This window comes from Canis lupus, chromosome 24 (genome assembly GCF_003254725.2).
Source record: "Canis lupus dingo isolate Sandy chromosome 24, ASM325472v2, whole genome shotgun sequence".
Lineage (NCBI taxonomy): Eukaryota > Metazoa > Chordata > Mammalia > Carnivora > Canidae > Canis > Canis lupus.
The window spans coordinates 25,490,186-25,507,123 of record NC_064266.1 but is presented as its reverse complement, the minus strand read 5'-3'; the positions used below and the strand labels follow the sequence as shown (position 1 = coordinate 25,507,123).

Genomic DNA, 16,938 nt, shown 5'->3' with positions numbered 1-16,938 from the left:
CAAGGCAAGATCATTTTTTTTCCTTTTTATTTTTTTAATTAAAAAAATTTTTTTTTATTGGAGTTCAATTTGAGAGCAAGATCATTTGATAGCATTTTAAGGAACTGGTTTTCCAAATGCTAAGTCAGACTTATTAAAGAGCAAATACTCTACCTAGCACCTCCCTGAAGTCTTTCTTTCAAATCTGAGGCATTATAGCATAATGCATAAGAATTCATTAAACATGCTCCAGTATTTTTTAGAAGAATGCTGGGAGTGAAACTTTCAAACGTTGTCTTTGTCTCCTATTTCAGCTCAATCATCCGGAGCTCGTGGAAGGCCTTGTGCTCATTAATGTTGACCCTTGTGCTAAAGGCTGGATTGACTGGGCAGCTTCCAAAGTAAGCACCAAATGGTATTCATTGGCTTATCTCGGTCTCTTCTCAAAATGTCTTGATATTTTTTTTCTTTAAATATTTTATTTATTTATATGACAGAGAGAGAGAGAAAGCACAAGCAGGAGGAGCAGCAGAGGGAGAAGGAGAGGGAGAAGCAGGCCCCCCACTGAACAGGGAGCCCAATGTGGGGCTTGATCCCAGGACCCTTAGGTCATGTCCTGAGCCGAAGGCAAATGCTTAACTGACTTAGCCATCCAGGCACCCCTTATTTTTATTTTCTCATTGAAGTATATCCAATTAAAAGCAAAAATTTTTAAGTAGGGCAGCTTGGGCAGCTGCTTTTGGCTCAGGGTCCTGGGATCAAGCCCCACATCCAGCTCCCTTCTCAGCAAGGAGTCTGCTTCTCCCTGCCCCTGTACCTTTTCCCTCTGGCTTGTGCTCTTTCTTTCTCTCTAATAAATAAACAAAATCTTAAAAAAAAAAGTTTTAAGTATACAGCTTGATGAATGTTTACATATGTAATTGCCATTCAGTCAATATACAGAATATTTCCACCTCTGGGGGTTGAGGGGGCCAGGTGTCAGCTTGTGCTTTGCCCTCAGCTTGCCTTTTGCTCCCTCATCATCCCCCCCACCCCTGCCTTGAACAATTTTGACTCTTAAATCTTTAAGGTTGCTGAAAACAGAAGATCTCATCTGTAGCTTCTTCCTGCTGAGTGGGAATATAGAGATGTCCCTACCTATGGGTCAATATTGGTCAGTCGGTGAACATATAGGGAAGTTAAAGACAGGCTGAAGCAGCTGAATCCAACGTGGACAGTAAAAAAATGTCTCTTGGGGAGCAAGGACCTTCTGCGAAGTGAAATTATTGTAGTGATGGAGTCTCAGCACTAAGCAGAAAAACATTGAAAAAGACAATGTATTAGGATTAATATGGCTCTGAGAATGAGAAGTCCAACAAAGATACCCTTAGTAGTTGACCATAGTCCTCCCCTGAACCAGGAACTTAAGCAGTCCTAGAAAGACAGGGAAGGATTTTGTTGAGCCTTACTTTGAATATTCATGTCAGTTAGTGACCGCATCACATTTTTGTGGTAATTTGGAGTATATATATAACTCTGTTTTAATAAAGTATAGGTTTCTCCTTGAGCTGCAGTCAGAATATCAAAATCCATTTGGTTTTGGAATTTGTGGATGACTCTGAGTTGGGTCTGGTTAAAGATGGCGGTTGTACATATTTGCAGTTTTATATCAGTAAGCTTCTGGGGCAAATATGGCTATGGATAAAACCATCAAGAAGCCGTCCTAGATGTCTGACTTTAACAATATCTTAATTATGAGGAATCACTGGCAAGTGGGAGAAGACTTGTCTGGGATATAGACATCCCAAAGTGCATTATCGAATCCATTCATAAGGAAAATGGGGCCACCCATTATCTCCACAGGTTCATAGTTAACCTCTTGGAGTAGGGTATACTCCACTTTTTAAGGAGCAATTTTGTCACCCCTGCCACACAGACTGGGTCAAGGTGATAGCCAAGTTATACAGTTGTTGAGGAATCCGTCCCATTTTCCAGCTGTTCAAATTATCATACATCCATGTAATGTGGGAAACAAAGGCAGAAGAAAGAGTATTAAATTTCCTTACTACCTACAGCCCATTGACAAGTCCTTGAAACAGGCAGTGACTTTCCTCTAGGGACTCAAAAGTCAATCTTAGCTCAACCCCTAGGATCCTGTAAGTCTCCTTTAACATATAAAAATTATTTTGGAAACTTTCTTTATCCTCCTCAACAAGGTTCATGTTGGTAATCACCGCCCTCCCTCCCCCCCCCGCCGCCTCCAAGCATATGACCCATTAATATACATCTGAAGAGTCTTATGACTCGGGTTTTAATAGACAGTAGTGAATGACCTTTTCCTAGCAATAGCTAGCCCCTTCAAGGTCCTGGAAACCTTGCTTCCAAAATTCTTTAGAGACTTACCCTATCCCTAACCCCCTCCCAATTTGAAAGTATATAATGGGCCACTCGTCATGACCCCAGTGCAGCTCTTTCTGCCCATGAGTCCTGTCCCTGTGCTTCACTAAAACCACCTTTTTGCACCAAAGACATCTCAAGAATTCTTTCTTAGCTGTTGGTTTTGAATCCAAATGTTCCTTCCTATATCACATGGAGTACTATAATTATCTCCGAAGAATAACAAGCAAGAAGATTGTCTATATATGAGCTATTGTGGTAATTTTTACCTCAAGTTTTTTAGCTTCAGCAAACAACAAACACTCAAAGACAATCAGAACTAGAATTTAACATCCACAAAGGTATGTTATTGAGACATAATTTTCTCTCCAATATCACCCTTATTTCCAGAGATAGTCAATTCAAGACTAATCAGAAAATCAAGTTCAGTTTTAACAAACTTGGCCTAATTATTTACATAAGTTCAGCAAGAATAGTGATTATCATATAGATCCTTTAAAATTTGCTTTATTGGAATTTTTTATAAGGAATCTCAATTGAACTTTTAGTAGCCTCTCTAGGCCAGAAGCCAAGCTAAATATTTGCCATCATACATCATACATTCCTGCAAAATCTATAGATTGGGGCAATTCTTCTTCTGGAGGTCCCCAAAATATCCTGAGGTCCCTGGAAGGTTCTTCTACCAGGAAGTGACATTCTTTACTCACCTAGTAAGACTACTGGGAACTCTGTAAGCAAGGTATCAGGCCAACATTTCCAAGGGGCTTTAGTGGCTCCAGAAAGCCAACCTTAATTTCTTAAAGCTGTCTGATCATATCTGAGTCTGTGCATGTCTCTCTCAAATATGACATTCCTGTCAAAGCCTTGGTAAAATAACCAGTATTTCCAATGGTATCCTGTTACGAAGACAACAGATTCTCATTTAATTTATGTAGACAACTGTAATTGCCATGGAAGAATACTACCAAGAGTTTCTGAATTTCAGAGGGTTTATTTAGGTAGAGATAAAAGTTAAATGCTTCAGTGTGTTCCAAAGTAAAACTTTATCATATTTCTGTAAATCATAGATATCTTTTTTTTAAGATTTTATTTATTTATTCATGAGAGAGACAGAGAGAGAGAGGCAAAGACGTAGGCAGAGGGAGAAGCAGCCTCCATGTAGGGAGCCCAGGGACTCGATCCTGGGATCACGCCTAAGCCAAAGGCAGACGCTCAACCACTGAGCCACCCAGGCGTCCCAAAATCATAGATATCTTAAAAGAAAGTTTCCTTAATCTAGAAGAGCAAACATTAGAAAACTTAGCAGTGTTTCAAACAAGAATCCCCAAAACCATAATTCTTATTCATTTTGAATGTAGCTTTAGTTCTAGAAATTCTTATCCATTTAAAAAGATATCAAAAACCTGTATTTGTTTTTAAAAAGTTTCTTTTTATGAATCTCCTTGAAGATGAAACTCATTTTGCAAATAATTAAAAGACTGTGATGCAATTGACAAGGAAATTCAGTTATTTCTGACACATAACACTTCAATAATTAGAATGTTAAGTGACAACCTTATTACTAAAACATATTAAACTTAATTACCTTATTACCAAAACATATTAAAACTTCAAGAATTTCAAAATGCATATGCACACACACACACATATTTGAACAGTTATAGCATTTACCAAGCAACAACCCAAGGCTTAGCATAATTTGACAGTGCTTTCCAAGTAACTTTACATACCTAATAAACAAGTCTAATTGGTCAAAAAGTCTTTATTTACAATTCAGACATTGAGGAAGTCTGTTAAAACACTCAAACTTTTTTTTTTTAAGATTTTATTTATTTATTCATGAGAGACAGAGAGAGGCAGAGACATAGGCAGGGAGAAGCAGGCTCCTCACAGGGAGTCTGATATAGAACTCGATCCCAGGACCCCAGGATCACACCCCGAGCCAAAGGCTCAGCCACTGAGCCACCCAGGCATCCCAACACTCAGCTTTTAAGGTACATGACTGAATAGGATTATGGATTATTATGAAACTTAAAATGTAATCTTTTATTTAACCAACATGACAAGAGGCATATAGGTAGGGTTATAGAGTTGTTAGCAAAATTAAGTTCCTTTAACATTGAAATGTTTTAACTATCTTAAGTAATTAAAGACCTGATAAAGACAAAACATAGAAACTGGTTCTCTGGTCAAAGAAAAGAGAAAAGAATCTTCTTTTACATTTTCTTATCAAGAGGAAACCAACAATCCAAGGAAACTTTGTCTTTTTAACAGAGTAAAGCAGAATTTCATTGTTATACCAGGATACTTTTATTTATTTATTTATTTTTTTTTTTGAGAGAGAGAGCATGAACACGCAGGAGCAGGAGGAGTCAAAGGGAGAGGGAAAGAGTCTTAAACAGACTCTACATCCAAGTGTAGAGCTGGACAAGGGCCTTGATCTCAAGACTGAGATTATGACCCCGAGCTGAAACCAAGAGTCGGACAGTTAACTGCACCACCCAGGCACCCTCACCAGGGTACTTAAAATCCATTTATATCAAGATTGTGGGATCAAGCCCCAAGTTGGGCTTTCCACTCAGCACAGAGTCTGCTTGTCCTTTTCCCTCTGCTCCTTCCCCTGCTCTTTCTCAGCTCAGCTCTCTCAAATAAAATTTTTTTTAAATTTTTACTTATTTATGATAGTCACAGAGAGAGAGAGAGAGAGGCAGAGACATAGGCAGAGGGAGAAGCAGGCTCCATGCACCGGGAGCCCGATGTGGGACTCGATCCCGGGTCTCCAGGATCGCGCCCTGGGCCAAAGGCAGGCGCTAAACCGCTGCGCCACCCAGGGTTCCCTATTTTTAAAAATAAATAAATAAAATCCATTTATTTCAACTTTGGTCCATCCTGATGGCATATAAAATTCCTTTCCAGGGGCACTTGAGTGGCTCAGTTGGTTAAGTGTCAGCTTTAGGCTCAGGTCATGATCCCTGGGTCCTGGGATCAAGCCCCAAGGCTGGCTCCCTGCTCAACAGAGTCTACTTCTCCCTCTCCCTTTGCCCCTCCCCCTCCCACTTGTCCCTCTTTCTCTCTCAAAGGCTCTCTCATAAAATAAATAAATAAATAAATAAATAAATAAATAAATAAATAAATAAATATCTTTTAGAAATAAAAATAAATATCCTTAGTTTTCTGCAAGAAGAAGCAAAAAGCACAAACCTATGTTCACTAATCAGTGCTTTAGTATTCCATCCTATTTAGAAAAGGCCTAATGTCCAGCGAATTTAGTCCAATTTATCATCCAAACAAAACTTTAAAGTTTCAGTTTACCAAAGACTTAGAAAGTGGTCTTAACAATTACCCCTGGAGGGGCACCTGGGTGGCTCTGTAGTTGAGTGTCTGCCTTTGGCTCAGGTCATGATCTGGGCATCCTGGGATTGAGTTCCACATGGGGCTCCCTGCAAGGAGCCTGGTTCTCCCTCTGTCTATGTCTGCCTCTCTCTGTGTCTCCCATGAATAAATAAACAAAATCTTAAAAAAAAAAAATTACCCATGGAAACTTTGAGACAAAATTAACCATCATTTTAAGTCCTCTCTTTGCTAACAAATTACAACAGAGATCATGAGCTTATATGACCCTTCAGCAAACCTTGGTAGAATAAAAGTTTTGTATTTAATGCTGATAACTCTAAAGACACGTTTATCTTCATAAAACCAACAAACTTGAACTAGTTTAAATACCAAATATATTCCATCTGGGTCCACTTAAAAGGCAGTCAATTTGCTCCCCATTGTCAATTTTTATTAGAGATGCTGCTGGGAAAATCTGAAGTGGGAAGTGGAAGTCCAGGGCTGTGCACTTTGCTCCTTGACAGTGAGGGTAGGAGGAGCCAATGGTGCCAGAGGCACCAAGGATGGTATAGGAACCAGGTATACCAGCTGCACCCAAGATGGTGCAGAAACAGGAGGATGGGGAGAGCAAAGCAGAAGAGGTGAGGTACCACCAGGAAGGCTGGAGGTGGATAAAAGCCCAGAGGGCAGAGTGAGGTCTCCTGGTCCTAAAGCTCATCAGCTTGGAGAGATGAAAAGACAGGGTTTGGAGTTTGTTTTTTGTTTTTTTTTTTCCACCAAGCAGTGGAATTAGGCAGTCCATGTCAGGCCAGAGAGGACAGGAAACTTCCTCAAAACAAAAGGTAACTGCTTAGGAATATTCCTTAAGGTCCCAGTCGTGAGGTGGACTAACCCACAGAGAGTTGGCTACACTTATCATAGCCATTAACCTGGGAAATGAATAAGGGAGAAGCTCCCACATATAAGAGTAACCTGGGTCTATTAGGAAGGAGGAACAGTGAGGGATGTTTTCCAGAGGAAAAAATAACCCAAGCTTTCATTACTTGCTAAAAGATCCCTAATGTAATAATCTCATTTTTTTTTAATAATCTCATTTTTAAACAAATACCTATCCCAAAGTATTTGTAAATTACTATGTTTATTTTAATACACACAATTGAAGATAGTCTCCAAAATACCACTATCCAGCTTGTCATGTATCAAGAATCTTTATTGATACTCAACCATGAGATCCAATAATTCAATACCTAGGAACTTACCTGAAGAATAATTAATAATATTTGCAAAGATTTAAATAGGAAGATAATAAAAGCATGAGAACAAAACCCAAGGGCTCACAGAGCTGCACTGGGATTGTGAGGAGCAACTGATTTGATTATATACTTTTTAGTTGGGAGGGGACGGAAACAAAGTTTCCAAAAGGATTTTCACATATTAAAGAAGACTTAAAGGATCCTGCAGGCTTACCTATTGTCACACCAAAGTCTAGCAAGACATTAACATTAAGATTGAGAGTCCTTGGAGGAATGTCACACTCTGCTTGTCTCAAGTATTTGTCAGTGGGCTGCAAATTAAAAGGTTATTTAATTTTATCTACCTTTTCTTTTGCCTTTGTTCTTCACGTAATTTGCTATGTACCAGGCACTATTCCTAAATGTTTTAAGTATGTTTAAACTTTTCATTCTGAGGATAACTCAGTGAAGTGGTACTACTATTGTTATCCCACAGGAAAATTAAATCATTTGCTTAAGGTCACACAGCTGGGATGTCAAAGAGCCAAAATATTCATTAACACCTTGTTTATAGGGCTAAAATATGGAAACAGTTTAAGATCAACAAAATTATGATATAACCATAGAACGGACACAACCAAAATTTTGTTTTTTGGTTATTTAAAGAAACGAGAAAATTCTCATGTTTAAAAAATAGAAAAAAAACTATATATGTCCTATATATGTCCCAACTTTGTTAGGTAGATATGCACAAGAAAGAAGGGAAAATAATTTGGCCTGGCTCAGTCTAATATAGAAAATGTGGGGTTCAGAGCTAATAGCCAAGAAAGAACTCTTAACGAAGTCTTTAGTAGAAAAAGGTAGTTTTACTAAAGCACAAGACAGGACTTGTGGTCAGAAAGAGCTGTACTGGGGTTGTGATAGGTGACTGATTATATACTTTCAAGTTGGGAGGGGATTAGGGATAGTGTTAAGTCTCCAAGAATTTTAGAAGCAAGGTTTCAGGACCTTGAGGGGGTAGCTATTGTTAGGAAAAGGTCATTCATTTCTGTCTAGTAAAACTCAGGTCCTGAGACCCTTCAGATGTGTATCAGTGGCCATATGCTTGAAGGATGACTGCCAACATATATCTTTGGGGGTAGAGATAAGGGAAGTTTCCAAAGAAACTTTTTTTAGGGGAGGGAAGGAGAGAAGGAGAGATCAGGAGATAAACCCAAACTGGCTCTTATGCCCAGCACAGAGCCCAGGATGGGGTTTGATCTCACAACCCCTGAGATCATGACCTGAGCTGAAATCAAGAATCACATGCTTAACCAACTGAGCCACCCAGGTGCCCCTCCAAAGGAATTTTTATATGTTAAAGAAGATTTACAAGATCCTGGGGTGCCTGGATAATGTTAAGCTAAGATTGCCTTTTGCCCTTAGCAAAGAAAGTGCAACATCAAGGCATCTGAGCTCCCAGAGGAAGGTCACTCTGCCTATTTCAAGGACTTGTCACAGAGCTGTAGGCAGTAAAGAAATTTAATTTTTTCTTTTGCCTTACTTTCCCACATCAAGTAGAGCATCTGACTTTTCGTTTCAGGGTGGTAATTTCAAGCCCCATGTTGGGTATAGAGATTACTTAAAAAAATAAAAATCAATAAAAGTGGGACACCTGGGTGGCTCAGTGGTTGAGCGTCTGCCTTTGGCCCAGGGCATGATCCTGGAGTCTCGGGATCGAGTCCCACATCGGGCTCCCTGCATGGAGCCTGCTTCTCCCTCTGCCTGTGTCTCTGCCTCTCTCTGTGTGTGTCTCTCATGAATAAATAAATAAAATCTTAAAAAAAAAAATCAATAAAAGTGCTGGTCTTACCCACTATATTAAAAAAAATAAAGAGGGAAAAGAATTTCTTACTAGTAGTTCTATCTTTGGCTGGTAGCATTACAGATGATTTTTATTTTCCCTTTCATATTCTATATCTTCTTAATTTTCTTTTTTTTCTTCTTAATTTTCTATGATAAACATGTATTACTTTAAAATTACTTAACAATATTAAAATATCCCACCTACTGGAATTTTAAGAAACAGCAAACAAACAAAGGCAGAAAAAAAGAGAGACAACCCAAAAAACAGACTCTCAACTGGAGAGCAGATGGTACCAGAGGGGAGGTGGGTGGGGGGATGGGTGAAATAGCTGAAGAGGATTAAGATTATACTTATTTGATGAGCACTGTGTAATATTTGGAATTGTTAAATCACTGTATTATGCAACTAAAACGAATATAACACACTGTATGTTAATAAGTACACTAGAATTAAAAAAAAAAACTTCATCTACCAGTAGACTAGATTCTAAAAAATTTATCCATTTCTCCCCACACTTAAATATTAGAGAAATATGCATACTCCAGCTTGATATAAAATATATTAATGATGCTATTGCCAGCTGCTGTGGAAATTCTTTCTTATAACCTGACTTATTTAAAATTTGTTCTAATTCCTGTTTAGTTGTGTGATTATATTAAAATTTACCTGAACACTCTCAATAATGGATAATAAACTGTGTGTTAATAACCTAAAAAAATTGTTATAAGACTTGAGAATGACCTTATGAGTATTAAACATGAATAGTTGTTATTAATTCTAATTATCTTTAATTTATAACAATTTCATCATTGGTCACTTCTGTGAAGATTTCTGGGCTTCTTTAACCTTTCTGGGACTCTGCGATCCTGCTCTACCTTTATCCATGTCTGTCTCATCTCCTCTTCTCCATCTGCACTCCCATTTCAGCACTTCACCTCTAATCCAAGTCAGCAGTAGGAATGAAGCATAAAACCAAGGAAGAAGGCTACAGGGAATCAGCAATATAATTTGAGTTGGAAATTTTTCTGAAAATAGACTAGCTGTGTGCAAATTTGCACAGATTGCTGCATTTATTAGACTGTGTGATATGCATCATTTTGAAATGGAAAAAAATAGAAAAATGTTCAAAACTCAGGAACATTCTGTAAACAGCAATTTCCTCCCACTCCCTGAAATGATGATAGCAAAAACTCCAGGAAAGGAAAAAAGAAAAAAATTTTTTTTTATTCTTAGATGACTTGGAAGTAGTCTTAAATCAATCCTTGTTAGCCATGACACAAGTGTAAATGAAGAAACATACATAAGAATGAAGTAACTAGTAGCCAAGTGTTCTAGGTCTTAAGTTTTCTTTTCTTTTTTTTTTTTTTAATGTTTATTTATTTATGATAGTCACAGAGAGAGAGAGAGGCAGAGACACAGGCAGAGGGAGAAGCAGGCTCCATGCACCGGGAGCCCGACGTGGGATTCGATCCCGGGATTCGATCCCGGGTCTCCAGGATCGCGCCCTGGGCCAAAGGCAGGTGTCAAACCGCTGTGCCACCCAGGGATCCCGGTGACAAGCATTTCTTCTAGCCACCTATTTCTTTTTTTTCTCCAAAAATTATTTATTTGAGAGAGAGAGAGAACACGAGTGGGGGGCTGCAGAGGAAGGAGAACTAGACCCTACACTGAGCAGGGAGCCTGATGCAAGCTCAGTTCCAGGACCCCGGGGATGCCTGGGTGACTCAGGATGTGATTCCAGGGGTCCTGGGATTGAGTCCCACACCGGGGTCCCCGTGGGGAACCTCTTTCTCCCTCTGCTTATGTCTCTTCCTCTCTCTGTGTATCAAATAAATAAATAAATAAATAAATAAATAAATAAATAAATAAAATCTTTAAAAAAAAAATTCCAGGACCCCGGGATCATGACCCTAACCGAAGGCAGATGCTTAACCAACTGAGCTATCCAGGTACCCCTCTAGCCACCTATTTCAAAACAGACGATATTATTTCTGTGAAAGGGAGACTTCAGTTTTTCTGACTTGTTTCTTGTTATCATGTATCTTGAAACCACCATCTCATGAAAATGTGTGACCCTGAGTTATGCTTTTGTTTGTTGAGGGTTTACATGTGTACAATAAAGTACAGTAATCATGAGTGGACAGCTTGATAAATATGTATGCTTAACTCCCTTGACACAAAGCTTCTATCTTTTTTTAGCTCTCAGGCTTGACAACCAATGTTGTGGACATTATTTTGGCTCATCACTTCGGTCAGGTAAGTGCCTATTCCAAGCCAGCTGTTTGTTGGCTTGCAGCAAAATCTTATTTACCTCAGGAAAGATGGGGTGCCTTAGAGTTCACCGGATCCTAGTGGGTACCACTTCCAGGGCAGAGTATGATGCACGTGGCCCAGCAAAGGCGAGTCTTCAGGGAGAGACATTAGCTCAGTGCCACATGCCTCTTGGCATTTGAAGAGATGAGGGAAGACAGGATCCCCTCCCCTGCCACCTGTCCCCTTCAGCAGCATGCCATCTGTTAATGTTTGATAACATCACATGCCTCACCAAACATCTTCAGAGCCATGATGAGGTCTGGGAAAGGCTTCACAAAAATAGAAATTTCAGAGAAAAAAGAAACCAAAAGAAACAAATGTCAGTGCTTAAAGAACCTTAGAATTTATCTTGCTCATTCTCATGTTTTACTGGTAAGAAAACTGAAGTCTGTAGAGGCAGTGAACAGTAATGGATAATTACTGGTTGGGAAAGGTAACCTCAGTCCTCTTTTCAGAGGGAGGAGTGCATTGGATAGTAAGATTCTGAATGAGCTGATAAGTATCCTATTTTTTGTAAGAGTTGGGGAAGGATTGCTGTTGATTCTTCTTTAAATGTTTGGTAGAATTTACTGCAACACCATCTGGGACAAAGCTTTTCTTTGTGTATACTAAAGAAAAGGTTACTAATTTAATGTCTTTACTTATTAAAGATCTATTCAAATTTTTCTATTCTTTGAGATGCTTTATTATTTTTTTTGAGATGCTTTAGATAGTATGTGTCTTTCTAGGAATTTATCCATTTCATCTCAGTTACTTAATTTGTTGGTATAAATTATTCATGATATTCCTTTGTAATTCTTTTTATTTCTGTAAAGTTGAAAATATCTCCTCTTTCCTCCCCATTTTTTATTTTTTATTATTTTTTTAAGATTTTATTTATTTGGGATCCCTGGGTGGCCCAGCGGTTTGGCACCTGCCTTTGGCCCAGGGCGCGATCCTGGAGACCCGGGATCGAATCCCACGTCGGGCTCCCGGTGCATGGAGCCTGCTTCTCCCTCTGCCTGTGTCTCTGCCTCTCTCTCTCTCTCTCTCTCTCTCTCTCTCTCTGTGACTATCATAAATAAATAAAAATTAAAAAAAAAAGATTTTATTTATTTACTCATAAGAGACACAGAGAGAGAAGTAGAGACCCAGGCAGAGGGAGAAGCAGGCTCCATGCAGGGAGCCCGACACCGAACCCAATCCTGGGTCTCCAAGATCACACCCTGGGCCGAAGACAGGCGCTAAACTGCTGAGCCACCCGGCTGCCCTCCTCCCTATTTTAGTAATTTGAATCTTACCTCTTATTTTAGCCAACCTCTAGCCAACCAATTGTTTGTTTTTGTTTGTTCGTTTGTTTAAAGATTTTATTATATATTCATGAGAGACACAGGGAGAGAAAGGCAGAGACACAAGCAGAGGGAGAAGCAAATTCCATGCAGGGAGCCGGACATGGGACTCGATCCCGGGTCTGCAGGATCATGCCCTGGGCCAAAGGTGGCGCTAAACCGCTGAGCTACCGGGGCTGCCTCAATTGTTTGGTTTTATTGGTTTTCTTTTCCTGTTCTTTTTTAAATTCTCTATTTCATTTATTTCCACTCCAATTATTATTTCCTTCTGCTTGCTTTAATTTTCCTGTTTTTCTAGTTGTTTTCTTTTTTTTTTAATCAGCTTTCCAATATGGGGCTCGAACTCACGACCCTCATATGAAGACCTGAGCCATGCAGATGCCCCTTCTTTTTCTAGTTTCTTAAGGTGGAAGGCTAGCTATGAATTTGAGATCTCTCTTCTTTTTTTCATATACACATTTATGGCTATAAATTTCCCTCTCAACACATGTTAGCTGCAGCCCATAAGTTCTGGCAGTTTCATTTATCTCAAAAGTATATTCTGATTTCCTAATGATTCCTTCTTTGACGCATTATTTAGTATTTTGTTCAGTTTCCCAGATTTCCTTCTGTTATTGATTTCTAATTTCATTCCATTGTGATCAGAGAATATATTTAATGTTTCATTCCTTTTTGAATGTCTTGAGATTTATTTTATATCCTAGCTAGCATATGATCCTACCATGTGGCCTGTCTGTTCCATGAGCACATGACAAGGATGTGTATTCATTCTACTGCCATTAAGTGGAGTGTACTCTGGGTGTCTTGTCAGGTCTAGTGGTTTATGGTGTTCAATTTCATTGTGATCTTCTGGCTCATTATTCATCCATAAATGAAAGTGAGTTATTAAAATTATCACTTACTATTGTTGAATTTTTCTTTCTCCCTTCACTTCTGTTTGTTTTTGCTTTGTGTATCATGATTGCTTGTCTTCCTGATGTTATATTTTTATTTAACAGAACTTGGAACTAATCTTCTTTCATTAGCCCCATCTTTACCCTCTGCTTCCAGAGAGAACTTGTGCCTACAAATCTCGAGCCTTTTCAGGCTACATGGTACATGTTCACTGACTTCTTTCATTCTCCCCACTGCCAGCCTACCAGGCTTACTGAATCTGCTAAATGAATAATTACAGTCTTTCTAATGCTTTCTCACTTTCAAAATGTTATTGCTGTTGTTTTTTTTTTTTCCTGTTGCCTTTGTCCTTAGTAGTTTATGACTTACAAAGAAGAAACTGCTATTCTTTTTATGATTTTTCTAGGAGTAAAATTGCATGTGTGGGTTTTTTAAAAAGATTTATTTATTTATTCATGAGAGACACAAAGAGAGAGAGAGAGATTGAGAGAGGCAGAGACATAGGCAGAGGGAGAAGCAGGCTCTTTGCAGGAGCCTGATGTGGGACTTGATCCCGGATTCCAGGATCACAACCTGAGCTGAAGGCAGCCACCCAACCCCTGAGCCATCCAGACGTCCCGTAAAATTGTGTTTTAATCCAGCATCTTTAATTGGAAGTCTCAAACACTATGATCTTTTCACATGTGCTGCATAGAGTGGGTACTCTCCTAAAGACATAGCATGCTTGGTTTTTTTGTTGTTGTTGTTTTTTAAATTTTATTTATTTATTCATGAGAGACACAGAGAGAGGCAGAGATACCGGCAGGGGGAAAAGCAGGCTTCCCATGGGGGAGCCTGATGTGGGACTCGATCCCAGGACCCGGGGATTGCAACCTGACCCAAAGGCAGATGCTCAAAAAAAAAAAAAAAAAAACAACAAAGGCAGATGCTCAACCACTGAGCCACCCAGGTGCCCCAGCATGCTTGGTTTTGACTGTAAACCTTAAAAACCAGTTCACAAAGTTTATGAAATTCTATGCTAAGTGCTGTGGAAGAGAGAAAAGTATATAAGATATGGCCCTTATTCTCTGGGAGTTCACTCTGTATGGAGATATGCTATATAGAAATACTATTGTAACACAGGTAAAAAGAGACAAGTAATAAGCACTACCTTTCACTAAACACCTACGAGTTTCAGACAGACATTTTATGTATATTAATCAGTCTGATAATCTCATCATAGGAATTGTATTATTCCCACTTCACAGATAAAGAATGAATTGGTTTCCAGCTAATAACTTACGGAGGGAGGATATATGAAGCCAGATTTGTGCCTAGCTCTGAAGCTTTCCTTTCTTTACCCTGTCAGGGTACCTTAGGAAAGGGGCACCATGAGGGAGCTAGAGGAATTCAAGGGCAGGAGAAGTTTACTTCTTAATTTGGGGATCAGGGAAGGGCTTCAATGCAGAGGAAGTATCCCATCTGGGCCTTGAAGGATAAATAAAATTCAACATTTTAGGTTTCAGGAAGAAGAGGATCATTCTAGGAATGAGGAGTAGTTTGCTTAAAAACCAAGAGACCTTGCTTTCCATTTTGCTGTCAACCTAGAACTACTCTTAAAAAATAAAATCTTGGTACTAAAAAAAAAAAAAATCTTGGTATGCCTGGCTGGCTCAGTTGGAGTGTGCAACTCTTGATCCCAGGGTGTGAGTTTGAGCCCCATGTTGGATATAGAGATCACTTAAATAAATAAACTTTAAAAAAATTTAAGCAAGCAAATTTTGTATTGCTTCTAATATTTTGAAATGGAAATAAATAAAGTTTCGAAATATGAATAATCTTATCTTCACCAATAAGAAAAAATGACTATAGTGACATCCTCTTTTTTTATCTATCCAATTTGCAAAAATTTAAAAGAATGGCCATTTGTATTAGTAAGGTTGTGGAGAAACAAGTGGTATAAACAAACAGTACAGCTGCATATGTCCTGATAAGGAATGATCTCTACCATACTTTAAGGGGAGAAGCAAGGTATAGAACAGTATGTTTATGCTTTTTTTTTTTTTTTAAGTGGGAAGGGGGAGGCAATTTGTATATATAACAGCTTTACCTAAGAAGTTGCATTAGTGGACAGCCCCAGTGGCGCAGCGGTTTAGTGCCGCCTGCGGCCCAGGGTGTGATCCTGGAGACTTGGGATCGAGTCCCACGTCGGGCTCCCTGCATGGAGCCCGCTTCTCCCTCTGCCTGTGTCTGCCTCTCTCTCTGTGTGTGTCTCTATGAATAAATAAATAAATCTTAAAAAAAAAAAAAAAAAGTCCATGATCTTTAAAAAAAAAAAAAAGAAGTTGCATTAGTACTTAAGCCAGTTTTACCCCTTTTACACCATTATCATTTTTTCCCTCTTTTATCTCAAACTTTGCTGTTCAGGTTCCTCTCCAGACCTTCAAGGGAGAGAGCTGGCTATGTATTTCATCTCTGATTACTCTGTGCTTCATTTGTTATTTACTTTTCTTACTATAATTTCTTTAGCATTTACTGTATTTCCTCAGAGTGATTGTAGTGCCTTTAGTTTCAGGTAGACTCTGATCCATTTGGTCAGTTTCTATCTATTCTTGGCTGACTTCATCTATATGGTAGTAAGAATACAAACAGATACTCTCCTTATTTTATTTCTCTACATGGTTTGATGGTAACCTTTACACACTACCCTGGATTAACTGGCTCTCCTACTATCCCTGATCCATTTCTTTCCACCAAAGCAAACGTTTTCTGTTCTGCTTAAAACTGCTTGCCAAGTTGTGTGTGTGTGTGTGTGTGCATGCATGTGCACACTTGTGTACAGGTGTACACTTATGTACATATGTATTTCCCACCTTCCATTTATTTTCCACTTTACAATTCATATAACTTTTATTTTATTTTATTTTTTTTAAATAATTTTTTTAAATTTATTTATTCAGAGAGAGAGAGACTGAGAGGCAGAGACACAGGCAGAGGGAGAAGCGGGCTCCATGCAGGGAGCCCGACGTGGGACTCGATCCTGGGTCTCCAGGATCAGACCCCGGGCTGCAGGCAGCGCTAAACCGCTGTGCCACCGGGGGTGCCCATAACTTTTATATCTAATCTTTAAAACAGCCTTGTCAGGGGTGCTTGGCTGCCTCAGTTGGTAGAACATGCAACTCTTGATCTCAGAGTTGTAGGTTCAAGCCCCGCATTAGTCATAGAGTCTATTTAAAAATAAATAGATGGAACAGCCTTTTTAAATATCTGGTTATTATCTTCATGTGTTTTTTTTTCTTTTTTTTTCTTTTTTTTATTTATTTATGATAGTCACAGAGAGAGAAAGAGAGAGGGGCAGAGACATAGGCAGAGGGAGAAGCAGGCTCCATGCACCGGGAGCCCGATGTGGGATTCGATCCCGGGTCTCCAGGATCGCGCCCTGGGCCAAAGGGAGGCGCCAAACCGCTGCGCCACCCAGGGATCCCATATCTTCATGTGTTATGAGGAATGACAGAACATGCAAAAAACACAAATAAGGAAACTAGAGTTCTGAATGGCTAAGTGACCTGAATTCCCCAGGTAGTACTTGAATCCAAGTCCAGTGCAGTTTGTGGGTGCTACAAGTAAGAAGGAAGTTCAGAGAAAATCTCTTTAAGTT

At 39.1% G+C, this 16,938-nt stretch overlaps 1 protein-coding gene across 12 annotated transcripts in view; it reads left to right on the top strand.

Moving 5' to 3' along the window:
- NDRG3 (NDRG family member 3) overlaps positions 1 to 16,938 on the top strand; it is a 74,417-nt gene that overhangs the window by 44,006 nt on the left and 13,473 nt on the right. For all 12 annotated transcript variants that reach the window (XR_003145111.3, XR_007405702.1, XR_007405703.1 and 9 more), the window contains 2 exons: positions 294 to 380; positions 10,966 to 11,022. Coding sequence is in view for 9 of the 12 variants with exons in the window: in XM_025469983.3 (XP_025325768.1) it covers positions 294 to 380; positions 10,966 to 11,022 (144 nt within the window). In the remaining 3 variants the exon portion in view is untranslated. The remainder of the gene's footprint in view (positions 1 to 293; positions 381 to 10,965; positions 11,023 to 16,938) is intronic.